The 16579-nt window shown below is 32.0% G+C and overlaps 1 protein-coding gene across 17 annotated transcripts in view; it reads right to left on the reverse strand.

Moving 5' to 3' along the window:
* LOC118191046 (dynein regulatory complex protein 1-like) overlaps positions 1–11814 on the reverse strand; it is a 147386-nt gene extending 135572 nt beyond the window's left edge. For 6 of the 17 annotated variants that reach the window (XR_015040661.1, XR_015040659.1, XR_015040658.1 and 3 more), the window contains exons 1-2: positions 11533–11814; positions 1263–1359 (exon numbers count right to left, since the gene is read on the reverse strand). Coding sequence is in view for 10 of the 17 variants with exons in the window: in XM_085814902.1 (XP_085671028.1) it covers positions 1263–1349 (87 nt within the window). In the remaining 7 variants the exon portion in view is untranslated. The other 11 variants (XR_015040656.1, XR_015040655.1, XR_015040657.1 and 8 more) reach the window with 7 other exon arrangements.
* Between the last annotated feature and the right edge of the window lie 4765 nt (positions 11815–16579).

The raw sequence follows: 16579 nt of genomic DNA on the forward strand, positions 1-16579 counted from the left end.
CTTTCTACCCACAAATCTAAGCAGCTGCTCATATCTGTCCTTTCCCATTTTCAACTAAAAAAGCCTTGAAAAAGGTTCTTATTTTCAATAGATTAATCCTTTACTAAAGGAGTAATTAAAAGGGCTTACTTATCAAAAAATTAATTTATGGCAAAATAAAAATATAAGAGCTATTTTAAGAAAATATAGATTTAATATACGAGTATTCACTACTGCACAAATGACTTTTATGCATTTATAATAATATGGTACACTTGGGTACGATGTTTATTACATTACAATACACTTGGGGTGGCCATTCACATATTAATTTTGTTCCATAAGCATTAGTTAATTTTTCTCCCAGTATGCACTGTTGTAAAAATTACTGAAGTGCAATTCAGAACACTCTATGAATGGCACAACTTTGTTGAAATCTCATCAACTTTCACAGACCAGCACTATACTATGCAAATGTGCATATATGTCAATAATCATTTATATAAAATTTTTTATCAAATTTTATGTCAATGAATTTTATTATAAATGCTACAAAAAAATTTGTACATACTACTAAATTCTGATTAGATATTAAAAAATCATCTCAATTATTAACCACCTACATATAACAATTTACAATTTAGTACTTCCTGATTATCTGCAATCCCATGAAAAGCTGTGATAAAATATTGAGAAGGTAACACAATAAAAATATTTTTGTCACAATTCATGGCAACCTATAAATGTGCATAGCATCCTCCTAGATGGCTTTCCGCATCTCTGAATATTTTGACTGGTGTAACCACTAATTCTGATCATTTCTATGGGAATTTCAGCAGTTTCACATAGGAGTGAACAGCATATTGCAGTTTTCATCATGTTAAGCAAAATCTTAATAAAAAATTTAGCTTTCTGAATACACAAACTCACTGAAAGGTATCATGGCCTCTTTTTAACTCTCATTTCAGAATTTAGATGAGATAGTGCACAGTATTGAATTTGGGCAATCCTGTGACATTTTATTTAATAAAATATCGCAGTGATTTTTTAGAGAAATTTCGGGTAACCGAGGAGAACAATGGCACAAATAAACTGAGAAGCATGTGTGTCTTCTATGTAAAAAGAAAAATGCAAAATATTAGAAGCACTAGACACATTGTTGAAATAAAGATACCCAAACATTTCTCTCCAGAATACCAACAAGTTTGCAAATGTCTGGTTGGTTTATAGATAATCAGAAAATACTACAGTTTTAAGACATCTTCAAAAAATACATTCTAAACCTTTGATCTGAATTTTCCTTCTTCTTTATCAATGATTTCTTCTAATTTTGTTTCTCCCATATTGCTTTTCTTTTTTTTCTCTTCCATATTAACTCATCTACAGATAAATGGATGTGAAATATATTAAAGAAATACTCTTAAAAAGTAAAGCAACATTTTAAATATAATTGTATACTCATGGCCAAAATTCAGAAACAAAGGGAAAAAAAAATATATTGAATCTTTTACAGATCATGAGAAAATACATAGAAAATGAAAAATAAATAATTAGACAATAGCGATAAATAAAAACATAGGATTTTTTGGTACCAAAAATGTTCTTTAAGGGAGTTCCTATCAATAGGAAATATGATGACCTCTGTTTCAAACTTATACTCAACAGCTTTAATTCACAACAGTATGATTATCTATGATGATTGGAAATATTAGTATTAGCTTACAGATTGTGATATAAGAAGTTTTTAAAGAACTGTGAAAGAAAAAATATATATATATATATTTTCAAAACGACATGTCTGCTTTAAAATAACTGCTCTTTTAAAATTGGGAGGGGGAGCAACCTTCTTTGGTATACAATTTGAAGGTGTTCCGGCACAGGCCCCTCTTCTTCAGGAGCCCCCCCCCCAAAAAAAAAACAAGAAAGAAAACAGCAAAAGCTTTTTACCTCTGAAAAACAAGGATGTGTGTCTTATGACCTTCAAAATTTTATTCAAAATCCAAGTTAAACAAAATTTGTTCTTTTCCAGTTTTAAATTTTGCTTTTTCGTCCAATTTTTTGGCATATTTCTCTTCTATTTGATAATGTATTTTTCCAAACCAAAATTAGACTTTAAATCAATTGAAATAATGTACTTGCCATTTCATGCTGCAGTTCTGCTGTAATTACTAGCATCTGATCGAAGTATGATAATGAACTGCACATATAAAAAAGTACCAGCCAGAAACTCTTGATTAAGTATGGGTTAACAAGATATGAAGTCTACAAATTTTTGATGTTATATATCATGCCTGAAAATTAGAAATAACAGAAAGATCAAAATAGAAGAGAAATATGTCAATATAAAATTTAAAAACAGGCAAAAAAGCAACTTTAATCTAGTAAAAATTTCAATAAAATTCTTTTAGTTTTGAAGGTGAACACAGTCCTTCTTTTTCAGGAGCAAAAACACTTTCTTCACTTAATCACACTTTTGATAACAAATCAAAAATCAACAACTTAGAAAGCCTATAAAAATAAAAATATTTAAATTATTAAAGCTCCTAGTTAATACTTGGACCCATATTATTTTATAGAACCTTGTTTTTCATTCACAGCACTGCATTAACTAAAAATTATGTGTTTCTTTACACAGTAACAATGTAGAATGCAATCTACCACTTTTATAAAGTTATTTGTTTTTTAGATGTTGCCATTAAAACACTATTTTTAAATATAAAATTGAATACGAATAAATAAACATACATAAATAAAAATGATTCTGTTAATTAATTTAATAACCCATTAAATTTAAATTCCTAAAAAAATACTCTTAATACATAAGTTATTTGTTTTAATAAAAATTGTGTACTATTTTTAAATATGAAAATAAATAACAATAAGTAAGAAAATATAACTGAAAATGGTTCCATTAATTAATTTAATAGTCCATTAAATTTTGATTACCTAAAAATTAAATTTCAGATGTCCATAAAATAAAAAAATCAACACTTTTCATATATGAATGTGCGATAAGATGGCAGGAAAAAAAGAAATGATTAAAACAACAACCAATTTTAGTGATACCTTCTATATTACATAATTACTACCTTTTAAACTAATATCAGAACTGAAACTCATAAACATTAACATTGTATATTCATAATATGCACTTATAAAAATTCCACTGATAAAATTTCTTGGTGAAAAGATATGTATGGGTGCACCTTGGCGAAAATTAGTGATTTTAGGTGGCACATGGACTCCGAGTTTGTGCAGTTCTTTGACTTGTTACTTTGGCTTTGTGTAGCGGGGATTTTTGCAACAGAAGTTGCTGCTACATAAAGCCAAAATAACAAGTCAAAGAATTGTACAAACTCGATATCCATGTACACATCGACCTATTTTCACTTAAAAAAACATCAGAGAATTGCACAAACTTGACACTGCGCACTCCCTTGATTTTGTCCATGTACACATCGATCTATTTTCACTTAAAAATTCAAAGGAGCAGCCAACAAAAAAATATGTAATCTCAATAAACTACATTTTAAATCAAACAATGAAATAGCATATAAAAGGAAATTCATCTAAGCATTACATGAAGGAAATATTCACTTACCTTATTTAGAAATTTCCCCGTCTTCAGTAAAACAAAATTCCTTAACAGCATCCAAAAACTTATTAAAATTATTCGAACTAGAATCTATATCCTAACAATGTACTTCCTAACCACCATCCAACAAGCAAACAAGCCGGTCAGAGTAGACTGAAGGGTACCTCTTGTATTATTGCTAAGTTGTTGTTTCATTTATGGTAACCTGAGTAGTTGAAAGTTCTGTAAATACACTTTTACTTAGAATTGGGCGATCCTTTGACTTAGTAAGTGAATATATATCGACATGTACGTGGATAAAGTCAAGGAAGTGCGCAATGCATAGTTTGTGCAATTCTGGGATTTTTTTAAAGTGAAAATAGGTCAATGTGTACATAGATACTGAGTTTGTGCAATTCTTTGACTTTTTATTTTGTCTTTGTGTAGCGGTGATTTTTGGCGTTAAAATCAGCACTACACAAAGTTAAAAGAACAAGTCAAAGAATTGCACAAACTCGGTATTCATGTACCGTCAAAAATCGCCGATTTTCACCAAGGAGTAACCATAAATATACTTTTAAACCTTCATTTACACACCAGTCAGTTAATGCTTTTTTTCCTTTTGTTCCAAATCATACAGAAATTCAAATTAATCTAACCACATTCAGCCATTTTACTGTGTACACCACAAAATAACCAATGTACTTCCTAACCATAATCCACCACACAAGCACACTTACAGATCTTTTCCCATCATTCAAATTCACCACAATCATGTAACCAATTACGTCATAATAGGATTTCCATAAAATTCAACTACTCAGGTTACCATAAATGAAACAACTTAGAGATAATCCAAGGGCAGCCTTAAATATACTCTAATCAATTTACTTAATAGCCATTATAAGTGTTCTGCTTGTACGAAGGAAATGCCTAGGGTCAAACGTCGGAGGATACCAGCACTACGGAGGATATTTTTTACTCTTCTTTTTGTGAATTTATGTGATGACACCAGTATACAGATTCTAGTACAGATAACTTAAAAAAGTTTTTAGATGCTGCTAAGGAATTTTTTTTGACTGAAGACATGGAAATTTCTAAATAAGGTACGTGGATATTTCCTTTGTATAGTGCTAAGATGAATTTTTATGTTATTTCACAGTTTGATTTAAAATGTAGTTTACTGAGATTATATATTTTTTGTTTGGCTGTAGTGTAGAATTGGTTGCCCTTTGACTTTTTAAGTGAAAATAGATCGATGTGTACATGGACAAAGTGGTAAAAGTATATTTACTGGTACCCTTTTCTTTCCAAATTGTACAGAAACATCTAATTAATCTTACCACATTCAGCCATTTTACTGTCTAAACCAGAACACAAGCAATGTACTTCCTGACCAACACATACACAACAAGCCCTTACAAATTCACCGCAATCATGCAACCAATTACATCAAAATAGTGTTTTCATAACATTCAACTACTCAGGCTACCATAAATAAACCACCACTTGGCAATAAATGAAACAACTTTGTGATAATATAAGGGGTACTCTTCTCTCTACTCTAACCGACAAAGTTTTTCAATTCTCTGATTTTATTTTAAGTGAAAATAGGTCGATGTGTACATGGATACCGAGTTTGTGCATGTACCGCCAAAAATCGCCAAGGGGCACCCGTAAATATAGTTTTCTCGAAATTTAATTATACAGCATTTTAAAGGCAGTTAAAAAAAAAGGATCACGATTGCAAAAATTAAAACATTCAACTGTTTTTAATGTTATAAAATGATGATTTTGTAGGTATTGCACAGAATATTTGAAATGAGATCAAAATCAGGATAGCATTCCTCACTAACAACAATGAATTACAAATTTACCTTGAAAAAATTCAACCAAAACCTAAAGCTTAGTGGTGTAAAATCTGAATTAGAAAAATTTGCAATGAAAGTTAATCCTAAAACTGCCAGACAAATCATCAAGAACATTAGAGTAGATTGAAGGGTGCCCCTTATATTATCGCGAAGTTGTTGTTTCATTTAGGGTAACCTGAGTAGTTGAATGTTATGGAAACCCTATTACATAATCGGTTGCGTGACTGCAGTAAATTTTGAATGATGGGAAAAGATTTGTAAAGGCTTGTGGTGTGTGTTGGTTAGGAAGTACATTGCTTGTTTTGTGGTTTAGACGGTAGAATGTGGCAAGATTAATTTGAAGTTTCTGTACAATTTGGAACAAAAAGGAAAAAAGCATTAATTGGCTGGTGCGTAAAATGAAGGTTTACTTGGTAACCATTGTAAGTGTCCTGTTTGTATGAAGGAAATGCGTATGGTCGAATGTCAGAGGATACTGGCACTAAGGAGGATATTTTTTTTAATTATCAGTTTTCATTATGTGGCGACGCTGACATACAGATTCTGGTTCAGATAATTTTAGTAAGTTTTTGGATGCTGTTAAGAAATTTTGTGTGCCAAAAACTGAAGACGCAGAAATTTATACATAAGTGGATATTTGCTGTTTATAGTGCTTCGATTCATAAAAATGAATTTCCTTTTTTATGTTATTTTATTATTTGACTTAAAATGTAGTGTATTGAGATTATGTATTTTTTGTTAAGCTCTACTGTAGAATTGGATGCTCCTTTGACTTTTTAAGTGAAAATAGATTGATGTGTACATGGACAAAGTCAAGGTAGTGTGCAATGCCAAGTTTGTGGAATTGTCTGATGTTTTTTAAGTGAAAATAGGTTGATGTGTACATAGATACCAACTTTGAGCAGTTCTTTGACTTGTTATTTTGTCTTTGTGTAGCGGTGATCTTTGGCACAAAAAGTCAAAATAACAAGTCAAACTTGGTTTACACGTACCACCAAAAATCGCCAATTTTCACCAAGAAGCAACCGTAAATATACTTTTCAACCATCAAGACATATAGCTATGAAACACAAACAAATAGCAATCAATCAAAATTTTATGCCCTTCCTGCAACTAAGAAATATGTTTGCAACTGAAGATCCTTCATATTAGGAAGATTAGTCATGAATTTTCTCAGTGAGAGGGAAACAAATTTCTTATTGCTATGAACCAAGGGTCTCAATACGGAACGCAGGCTTATCGAAACCAAAACCACTCTACCCTCTCGACGTCCCATTGCTAAACCGGCACACAGGGCACTCATCAAACCTCAGGTGTCGGAGGCCACAACAGGAGAGGCAACAAAGACTAAAACACCATATTCATGCCCATCATCTACTTTGATGGCCAAAGCTACTTCCATCCAGGAGAGCATAGGCTGTCCTTTTAGGCAGTAGAAACCAGATACATCTTACTGTGCCCCCAAGCTGCAAATATCACAGTATGATACTATGCCAGCATATGCAGGGGTAGGGTTAAATGCTTTCTTAACAAGAAAACTAGAAAGTTACACTTACCATGTTTAAACATTTATCAAATTGGAATAATGTAATATTTGCAGTGAAATTAAAATTTAATGTACTTGGTTCTGATAAACAAATCCTCTGCAGCAAATGCTCAAAAATTGAATTCAAAACTGCTGTTTGTTCCATGTTAATCATAACAGATAGAAAATACTTTGCTGCCTCTATTACAAGGAATGTTCTTTTTATAGAAAGCACTGCGTGTGTCAGTTTAAATATATAAATATTCTGACGCCTGGACATAGCGCACAAATTTGGAAAAAATGCATTTGGGTTCTATCAGGATGGTAATTCTAAATATACAGCTCTGAATATTTAGATCCTATGGCTATGGATAACTGCCCTGGAATTATCAGAACTTTTGATAATTGCCCTGAAGTAATCAAAAGTCTGCATTCACCAGACTTAAACCCTAGTAAATATCCAAGAAATGGATCACAGAAGAAAAAATGGTAAAATCCTAGGAGAGCCCACACCCTTGGCGACACACTGGGAAAGTGCAGAATCACCCACTGCTTCGTGCGTTTCTCAAAATTGCCAACTTGAAAATAAGTCAAAAATTGCACAAACTCGGTATCCATGTACACATCGACCTATTTTCACTTAAAAAAATATCCCAGAATTGCACAAACTTGGCATTGCACACTTCCTTGACTTTGTCCATGTACACATCGATAAGCGCCATATAGGTGGGCGCGCCAAGGGTTTGGGCTGTGCTAGGATCCAACCGAAAAAACATATATTTTTAAAAGTCCAACTGAAAGTAATTTCCCTAGAGGAATAGGACATAATCAGTTCTCATCCAGGAAGGAGAAAAAAATACAAGTTGAGCTTGAAATGAAAAATGCATTAAAATGTATTTTTAGCTGCATCTAATTAAATATTAAATGTTCTATATTTGCATATTTTTATTAAACATTAACTTTATATTCTAAGTGTCTTCAATATTTATGTAAGTTCATTTTTAACTCTTTTTAAAAATCAATTATAATAATCAATAATATTTATTATTGTGAATAATAAGTTTTAAAGTTTCTTTTTTTTAAAAAAAAAAGAAAGGTTTTGATCATACTTTTGTGTAATACTTGAAATATGAATTTCTTATAAAATGATAAAAGAAAACAAACAATTCAGAATTTACACTGAAACTGTAAAATTTCTCTAATCAATTATTTCCCTTAAATCTACTATAACTTTTAAGCTTTGAAATGCCGGAGCAAATGCCAGGAAAGGTGAATTAAAAATTCAATAAAATAATAAATAATTAAAACTAAATATAAATAAGCTAAAATTAAAATTTCATAGATTTAAGGCACAGCTTTAGTATTAGTCCTTTTTGGCGAGAAATGTTTTTAGCACGATAAATGAAAGATTATGATAACCTTGTTATTTATGGTAACCCCAAATTCTGAACTGTAAAACATGCCGCCATTTCTGTCCACGAAACTTTAATGAATTTGGTAGGTATCAGAGCTTTGATGGCAGGAAAGATAAATTGCATGTTTTTCTTAAAGTTACTTTCATGTTAGTAAAGCACAACATTTAAAATATTTTTAGAAAAGGCAAAAATTTGATAGTTAAAACTGATGCTTTTAATATTACATCACGAGTCTTGACATTTTTTTCATATGTCAACACTGCATCCCCCCCCCCCAAAGAAAAAAAAAAAACACATTTTTAGTAGCATGAGGTAAACTCTTGGTGTTTCCTTTGCTAAGGAACCACATGCAAATTTAGACTTTAGATGTTTCTTAAAATGGGCAATGATCAAAATTACCATGGTCTAAAAATACTTTTTTGCCTCATTTCTTAAATTAGAACTATAGGGATGTGTAATTGCATGAATTTATAGACCAAAATTAGGTTTCATTATTGCTTTTATAACATTTTTATAATTTGTCTGACTATAAAAAATATAATGTTGCTTAGATTATGGAATATATTGCTTATAATTTACAGTTCTCAAATTTTATAAATCTCCCACTGTATATGAATAACCTTCACTGAGTATTATTACTTTTATTAATAGTATGTTGACATAACAGTCGACTTTTTATTTTAAATTTTATGCACATTTTCTACATTACTTAAACATTTAATCTAACAGAGATCTGAATTTTTTGTAATAAAAATTCTATTTTAAAAGTAAGAGTACTATTTATATATAATAATTTGACTACATGGCAAGCACTCAGATACTGATTTCAATGTCTTTAAATGTAATTATTATAAAGTTTAGATATATTTTTATTAAGTTAAGATATACTTTTATTCTATTAAAAAATTTAAATGTACTGAACAGAAGGCACTTGTGCTTACAACTCAGTCAACCACTTGTGGCAAGATAACTTATGATAACAATTAAGTTCAAATGTAAAATTTAAATTCAAATAAATTTGTAGCCAGACGCTACACAAATCAATTTAATGCAAAGCTGGTTCAAAACTTAACCGACATTGAATTCAGCTTTCAGCAATTATAATGCAGGACTGAAGACTACAAATCTTATCTTATCTAGCAATCTAGTAACATGACCTCTAAAGGCAAATCACGGTTTGTTTTACAAACTAAAAATTTCATTTGGATTTTGGTGGGAAAATGGATGGGGAAATTGACAGTAAAAATCCCAAACATAAAAAAACTCTGGTTACAAAATAAAAGAACGTTGCATTATACTTTGTTCCCTGATTAATTATTCACTACATGAAATAGTGTAATGCATTTTTGTTTGCATCATATACAAATTATTTATTTTATTTAAATGCTGTCCAAAACTGAACAGGATTTTGCAATCATATTGACCATATTTTTCAACCTATAGATGCAACAATTCTTCATTTCAGAAGCAAGATTTAGAATTAAGAAATAAGAAGCGAGAACAATATTTATGAATAGAAAATAAATATATATGCTGGCTAGCAGAAGGATGCCTTCATAAAGGACATTTTGAGAGAAACTGTCTCAGATTCACATTGCATGTAAGGAAAACCACAAAAACTCCCATATAGCCAGCCTGAACTACCACTGTTCAGTGGCTTATCACTCCACCACTAGTGGATTCCAATGACTGTTCGAATCTTTCACAGAAATCATTAGTTATGATGATTGTTGTTGTGTATGATTACCATTGGTACAAAATTTACTCATGATAATTTAATTTTAGCTTTTAAATTATAATGATAAATTACTTGTAATAAATTGAGTGATTAAAAAATACACACTTAATATTTTTACCATTTACAAAATTTAATCAAAAAGTATTTCCAACACTGGTAAAAAATTTACTCGTTATAATTTAATTTGATTTCCTTCACTTTGAAGTATTTTTTTAAATTTTCTTTTACTAATAGAATCTAAGAAACTAAAGTAACATATACTACTAGTTTGAAATGCATTTATTAACCTTTTGTAAATTTCATTATTCGAAACATAAAAATTAACCTTTTGTAAATGTAAAATATTAGCTAAATACTAATATAATATAAATATTAACTAATTACTTAAAAATTAATATTTAATATATTAATATTATATTTTGAAATTTAAAATATTAACCTTTTGTAAATTTCATTACTCATAACATAATCATTGCCATAAATTCATTTACGGTAGTGTTTCAAGAATTTATCATAGCAGTACTAGAAATGTTGAAAATTAGAGAAAGACTGTTTATTCTAATTAAGAGCTTATTTTTTAAGATTGTTATTTAGTCTAGATCCGGTTTTGTTGACAATCCCCCATTTTTTTTCCGATTTTCAAAGCCAGGTCTTCCTTGGCTACCGAAGTTTGTCGCCAAATAAAAAAATCGCCAAAAGGATGAATACTAAAGCTGTTCGAAATTGGCACGACAAAGAGTTCAGAAATAAACCAAAATGGTTTAATCCTAGTATCCGGTGCACACAGGATTTGGCGACTTTATGATGAGCAGTAAAAATGGGACATATACGATGAGTAGTTAACGGGTCATCCAAAGAAAATATATAGTTAAACATAGTATACACTATGTATATAGTATATATACTATGTATATACACACTTAGTATATAGTGTATATATAGACGTTCTTTGGATCATTTTTGGTGTTGGCGATAATTTTCAAAGTCACGCCAAAGCTTCACCGTAAACTAGGATTTTAACAAATCCTAGTATCCGGTGCACACGGGATTTGGCGACTTTATGATGAGCAATATTACAGCTCTTTTTTTTTTTTTTTTTTTTTTTTTGTGTGTGTGTGTGTGTGTCTCTGTTCTGTCAAGCATTACAATTTCGCTGAAAAACTAAATGGGGAACCGGTGCTGGCTCCCACTTTTAAGTCCTGTCGAAATTACATAATTAAAATTAAAAACTTATTATTCATTCATAAAAACAGTTACACAGTTTATACCAGAACGTTATTTCTTGAAAGGGCGGATAATGACATTATGTATGCTAAGAGTAATTTTACATTTCCGAGAAGCTTCAAAGAATTTCCTTAATTGATGTGTTCATGAACATTACAATTGATTACAACTTTTAATACAAAACAAAGTATATAAAAAAATCAGACCTACTAATTCCCTATTAAGTTCTCAAATTTAAACGACTCTAATCTATTTTACTTTTCTTCAAAATAAAAATCAAAACATACGTCTCTTCGTCGAAAACGTAAATGCGCCATCTGTCGGTGGACAGTACGCTGCCGCTGTATTTTTTCTCCATATTTCTTTTTGCGATTTTATGTTATTTCAAAGTTATGATTCTCCTCAGACAAACTTTATGTCCTGCAAAAGCAAGTTTTTGTTGTACGTGGATAATAATTTATATCCTCGCGCTCTTTGATTCCTAGCGGACTGTGCTTTATAAGTTATATTTAATAATTTGTGAATGGCAACATTTAATATTTAGTAACTTGTGATTGGACATCTTTTTGCCAGAAGTTTATCTGTATATATTTTCTACTGGTAATTCAATTAATTCGAATGTATTCTGTTTCCAGAAGAATTGTTTGGGATTATGCCTAGTGAACTTAAGCGTAAACCAGATAATGACATGGACAGTGGCAGCCATAAAAGAGAGGAAAACAAATGGAAACTTTTATAGCGCGGACACAATCGCTATTGACAAAGTCAAAATAGCTTTTAAAAATAGCACAAGAGAGGTAAAAATTGTTCTGAAAGGAATCTGGTATCCCGGTTGGTAATTTGTTCAATAAAAGGTTCCATTCTAAATGAAATTACTGATAAAGAAGATAATATTTATTGTTTGAAATTAAGGCACAGCTTTAGTATAGCCCACCCGGAATTTTAAACAAAAAAAAAAAATATCGCCAAGAGCTGCGATAAACGCAATGTAAGATATAGTCCAACTGCGCCGATCAAAATTTTTTTTCCCCCGTTGCCTACAGGGTTACAATTTTATTTTTCGATGCCAACTGTAGCCGAGAGGAAAATAAAAATAAAGAAATATATTTTTTATGAATGAATAGTGTTTCTACTGTAATTCTAGTCTTAATTACTGTGGATTAATACGTTTTTGACCGTGTTTTGTGCTATGGGGTGCGTTGTGGGTGTTAAGCCTAACACGTGCTAGTGTCAGCAATGGATCCGAAGGATTACCCGCCGCTTCCTCCGGCCGAGGTGCGTATTTCCAAACCCTACCCCACTTTTTGGAATTTTTGACGTCATGGACAAATCGACTAGTTTCGCCTGAATGGCTGAAGTTCACAAAAATCACAATCGAAGCACTACACTAGATCCGAGAAATACACATTGAGCACAAATAAACTTGTAATCCAATATGAAATCACGAAAAGATGGGTAACAGCCAAAAAACACAAAACCATCCAAGATGGCGGCGAAAATGGCGCAGGCAAGCACGAGGTAATCCACGGAGCGCACAAAAACACGTCCTACTCTCACCCAATGGCTGAAGGGCGAGATGTAACATAAACAGAACTTTGGCTTGCGCTTGTAAACAATATTATATGAAAGTGTATATTATATTGTCTGAAAGTGTATTCGTTTATGTAATTGCATAATTTTACTGTGTCTGTAATAAGAAAACTTCATTCAGATAAAATTTATTTTAATATTATTATTATCTGGTTATAGGATTATACGAAATGCTGAATACTATAGGTACTATCGTAATCTTCGCATAACCTTTCACATTGGATTTTGCCTTATCATTTTAAAATATGTTGTATTATAAAGATTAAATCAAAGCAAATTACTTTGTTAGAGGTGTGAATGTTCTGACTGAATTTTTTTTTTTTTTTTTTTTTTTTTGTCACTTATTATTTATTTCCTCTTTGAAAACACATTCATATTTGACAAATAATTATCTCCGCTTTAAATTTTTTGATTGTTTAAAAACTATATTTGTCAATAATATAATAAAAACTCACTAATCTAGTGCTTCATAGATCAATATGACAACGAATTCAAAATGTTTTAAAAACAGTTCTTTAATCTTTATTTTGTAGTAGATGCAACTAATGTCACAGAGAAAAAATATTTCAATAAGAAAGTTCTCCATGTTAATTCAATAGCAAAATTATTTCTATTTCAGTGAGAAATCCACTTTCAATGCTTATATAACAGAAAAATGTAACATAAGCATTTTAGAAGTTTTAAATAGAAGCTAAAGGTTTACTGTACAATTTTATGTATGAAACATAATAATTTACTTTCATTCCTTTTAAATCGGCATATTAGTTTCCAATCGACTAAAATTTTTGGCAAGTTAGAGACTTAACACACAGTATTCCGTCACTTAAAATATCAATTAATTGTTCTTTTTCATTTAGAAATACATCGGAATTGAAAACACCAAAGGCAAAATGGGTCACAGATCCAACCTAATTCCTTATTTGGAAATTTTTCAAAAAACTTTCTGTCAATTTTATCATATGTCCTTTTAAACAAGAAATCTGTATTATTTTCTTTAGTAAATTGTAAAAAGCATCTTTCTGCTTTTTTTTTTTTTTTTTGTTTGTTTGTTTGTTTAATTCTCCTTGCCAAAGTATTCTCTTAGTTTTAAAAGCTTACATTAGTACAAACTGCGACACAGTGTGTCTAGATAACATTGTTTCAAAATGTCTGTTAATAATTTCAAATAATTTCTCTATAGTTGCTTTTCCTTCCCAAATATTACAACATAAAAAATATTCTACTGCGTCATTTTCAAAAACATATCTCACATAAACGATAAATTGAAACATTTTAGTAATGTCGGTAGTTTCAAGTTTTATAGTAAAGACTGAATTTTGTATTCTATAGTGTCTGATATGACAAAAATTTGGTGAGAAACAGTATCTTTTTTAATGCTATTGTTTTTAAATCATTACTATATTTTTCTGCATGCATAAATGATGTCATTTTAATTGCTGAAGGAAGAATGAGTGATTCTCCAATTGTATGAGGTTTTAAATTTTTTGCAATTAAACACGAAACTTTTAAGGATGCCTGTAAATCCTTCTCAGGAACTGTTGTATATTTTTTCAAAAACACATTTTAATTTTTCATGCTCTCAGCTCATTCCTTAAAAAAATTCTTCAGATTTATTTATTTAATCTTTATGTTTAGTTTCTGAGGTACTTTTCAGTTTCACTGGCGCAAATCTCGCCAAGCAGACTTTGTTGACGACAACATACAATATACACATAAAAAATGTTAACAACTGTTAGTTCTAAGAATTTTTTATTTTGAAGGCACAAACATTTTAATATCTTTTAAAATTTTGTAAAAAGCCAATAAATAAAGATAATAAATTTGTAAAATGACATTAAGAATTTACTATGTTTTCATGGTTCAACATCATGATTTGCCAATTCGTAGCACGTAACACCACGTGATCTCATCTCACGTAAACTACGCTACAAAAATCTAATTCTCTCAGTAATTATCTACATTAATTTCAAGTTAAACCTTAATTTGGAATCCAAGTTTAAATGCAAGAATTATTTCAATTCGTACAAATAGCTTACTCAGAAATTATGTAAAACCGTAGTGCTTTACTTCGCTACTGCATTCTCATTAGAATTGATGAATTTAACCCTTGATTTTGCCTTTTCTATATTTTTGCCTTCGGGTGAGTGGTGTTATTGCAGTCTACACTGGTGTGCAAAAATTAAGGACGAGATGGTTTTTTCAATATAACTTTGTACAAAAGCTTTCCAAATCAACACATTTGATACTGTATGATCCCCAATACGTATGGACATGAGTAATGTAAGCAAAACTTACTAAAAGAGAAATCAGAAGGATAAAAAGAAGCTTTATTGAAAAAGTAGCATGGAGCGCAATGCGACTGAAGGCCGAAACATCCATGTGATGGGTGTCCAGCAAGAAACATCCGGTCTTTAATAGGGGATATGATCTCCCCTGACTGCTAGGCAGGTTTCACAGCGTCTGCCCATGCTAACAATGAGTTGTTGACGCATTGCTGCCCATTCGTCTTGCAGCGCCAATCGAAGCTCCGGAATCGTTACTGTGGTAAGGTACGAGCTGCCAAGCGTCTGCCTAGAAAATCCCATACATGCTTGATGGGATTGAGATCCGGAGATCGTGCCGGCCAATCCATACGTTCAATATCCTCACTCTCTAAGAGCTGTTCGGCAGCTACTGTGCGATGACATAGTGAATTGTCGTCCATGAAAAGGAACTGCGGACCCATAGCGCTTCTAAAAAGACGCACATATGTAAGAAGAATCTCGTTACAATAACGAGTTCCGTTGACTGAACCTGCGTCGAAGATGTGAAGGTCTGTACGACTACCAAGCATGATGCCTCCCCAAACGAGAACACCGCCACTTCCATACCTGTCCCTTTCAATGATGTTCGAGGGATGATTGCAGCTTCCCCGCTCTCTCCAGATGAGTATGCGATGAGAATCGCTACTCAGACTGAATCTGCTCTCATCTGTAAAGAGTACTCGTCCCCATTCATTGTCTCTCCAATTCCGGTGTTCCCGGCACCACAGAGAACGCCTTCTCTGGTACACACCGTACAGGGCGTCATGCAAACAGACCACCACCGTGCAGTCTTGTGGCCACGGTAAAACGCGATATCAGTCGTCCAATCGCCTGTGTTGTGTGTCTAGCGATTTCTCCCGCTGTCTGCCGCCTGTTTCTTCTGGCCTGTAAGGCAATATACCGGTCATCTCCGGGTGTGGTTCCTCGTGGACGACCAGTACTAAACCCCCGGATAGCTGTTCCTGTAGTTTGAAATTGTCTCCAAAGTCGTGAAACGATGCTGCGAGCAATTCTGAACTCTGCAGCCACACTTGTCACACTGCAGCCTTCCTCCAACTTCCCAATGATTCGACCTCGGGTAAAAGCATCCAGATGTCGTCTAACAGATTGATTATTCTCCATTTCTCGCTGAGGCAGCAACTCGGTGTGATTTTAACTGCTATACGGCGTGCAATCTCTTTGCCAGAAATACTGATCTTACACCGACAACATGCTTTATACTACTCAGACACTCCCCCATTATGTCTACCTGCATATCTGCGCATCTGCTACCGTACATCACCTTACTTAATCTCCTGATTAGTCTTTCTGTCCGCTCTACCTCTTCGTTCAGCTGACATGCTAATTTTTCGACTTCGTC

This window comes from Stegodyphus dumicola, chromosome 4 (assembly GCF_044657685.1).
Source record: "Stegodyphus dumicola isolate Sdum_Otavi_A_Nest chromosome 4, ASM4465768v1".
NCBI classification, from domain to species: Eukaryota; Metazoa; Arthropoda; class Arachnida; order Araneae; family Eresidae; genus Stegodyphus; species Stegodyphus dumicola.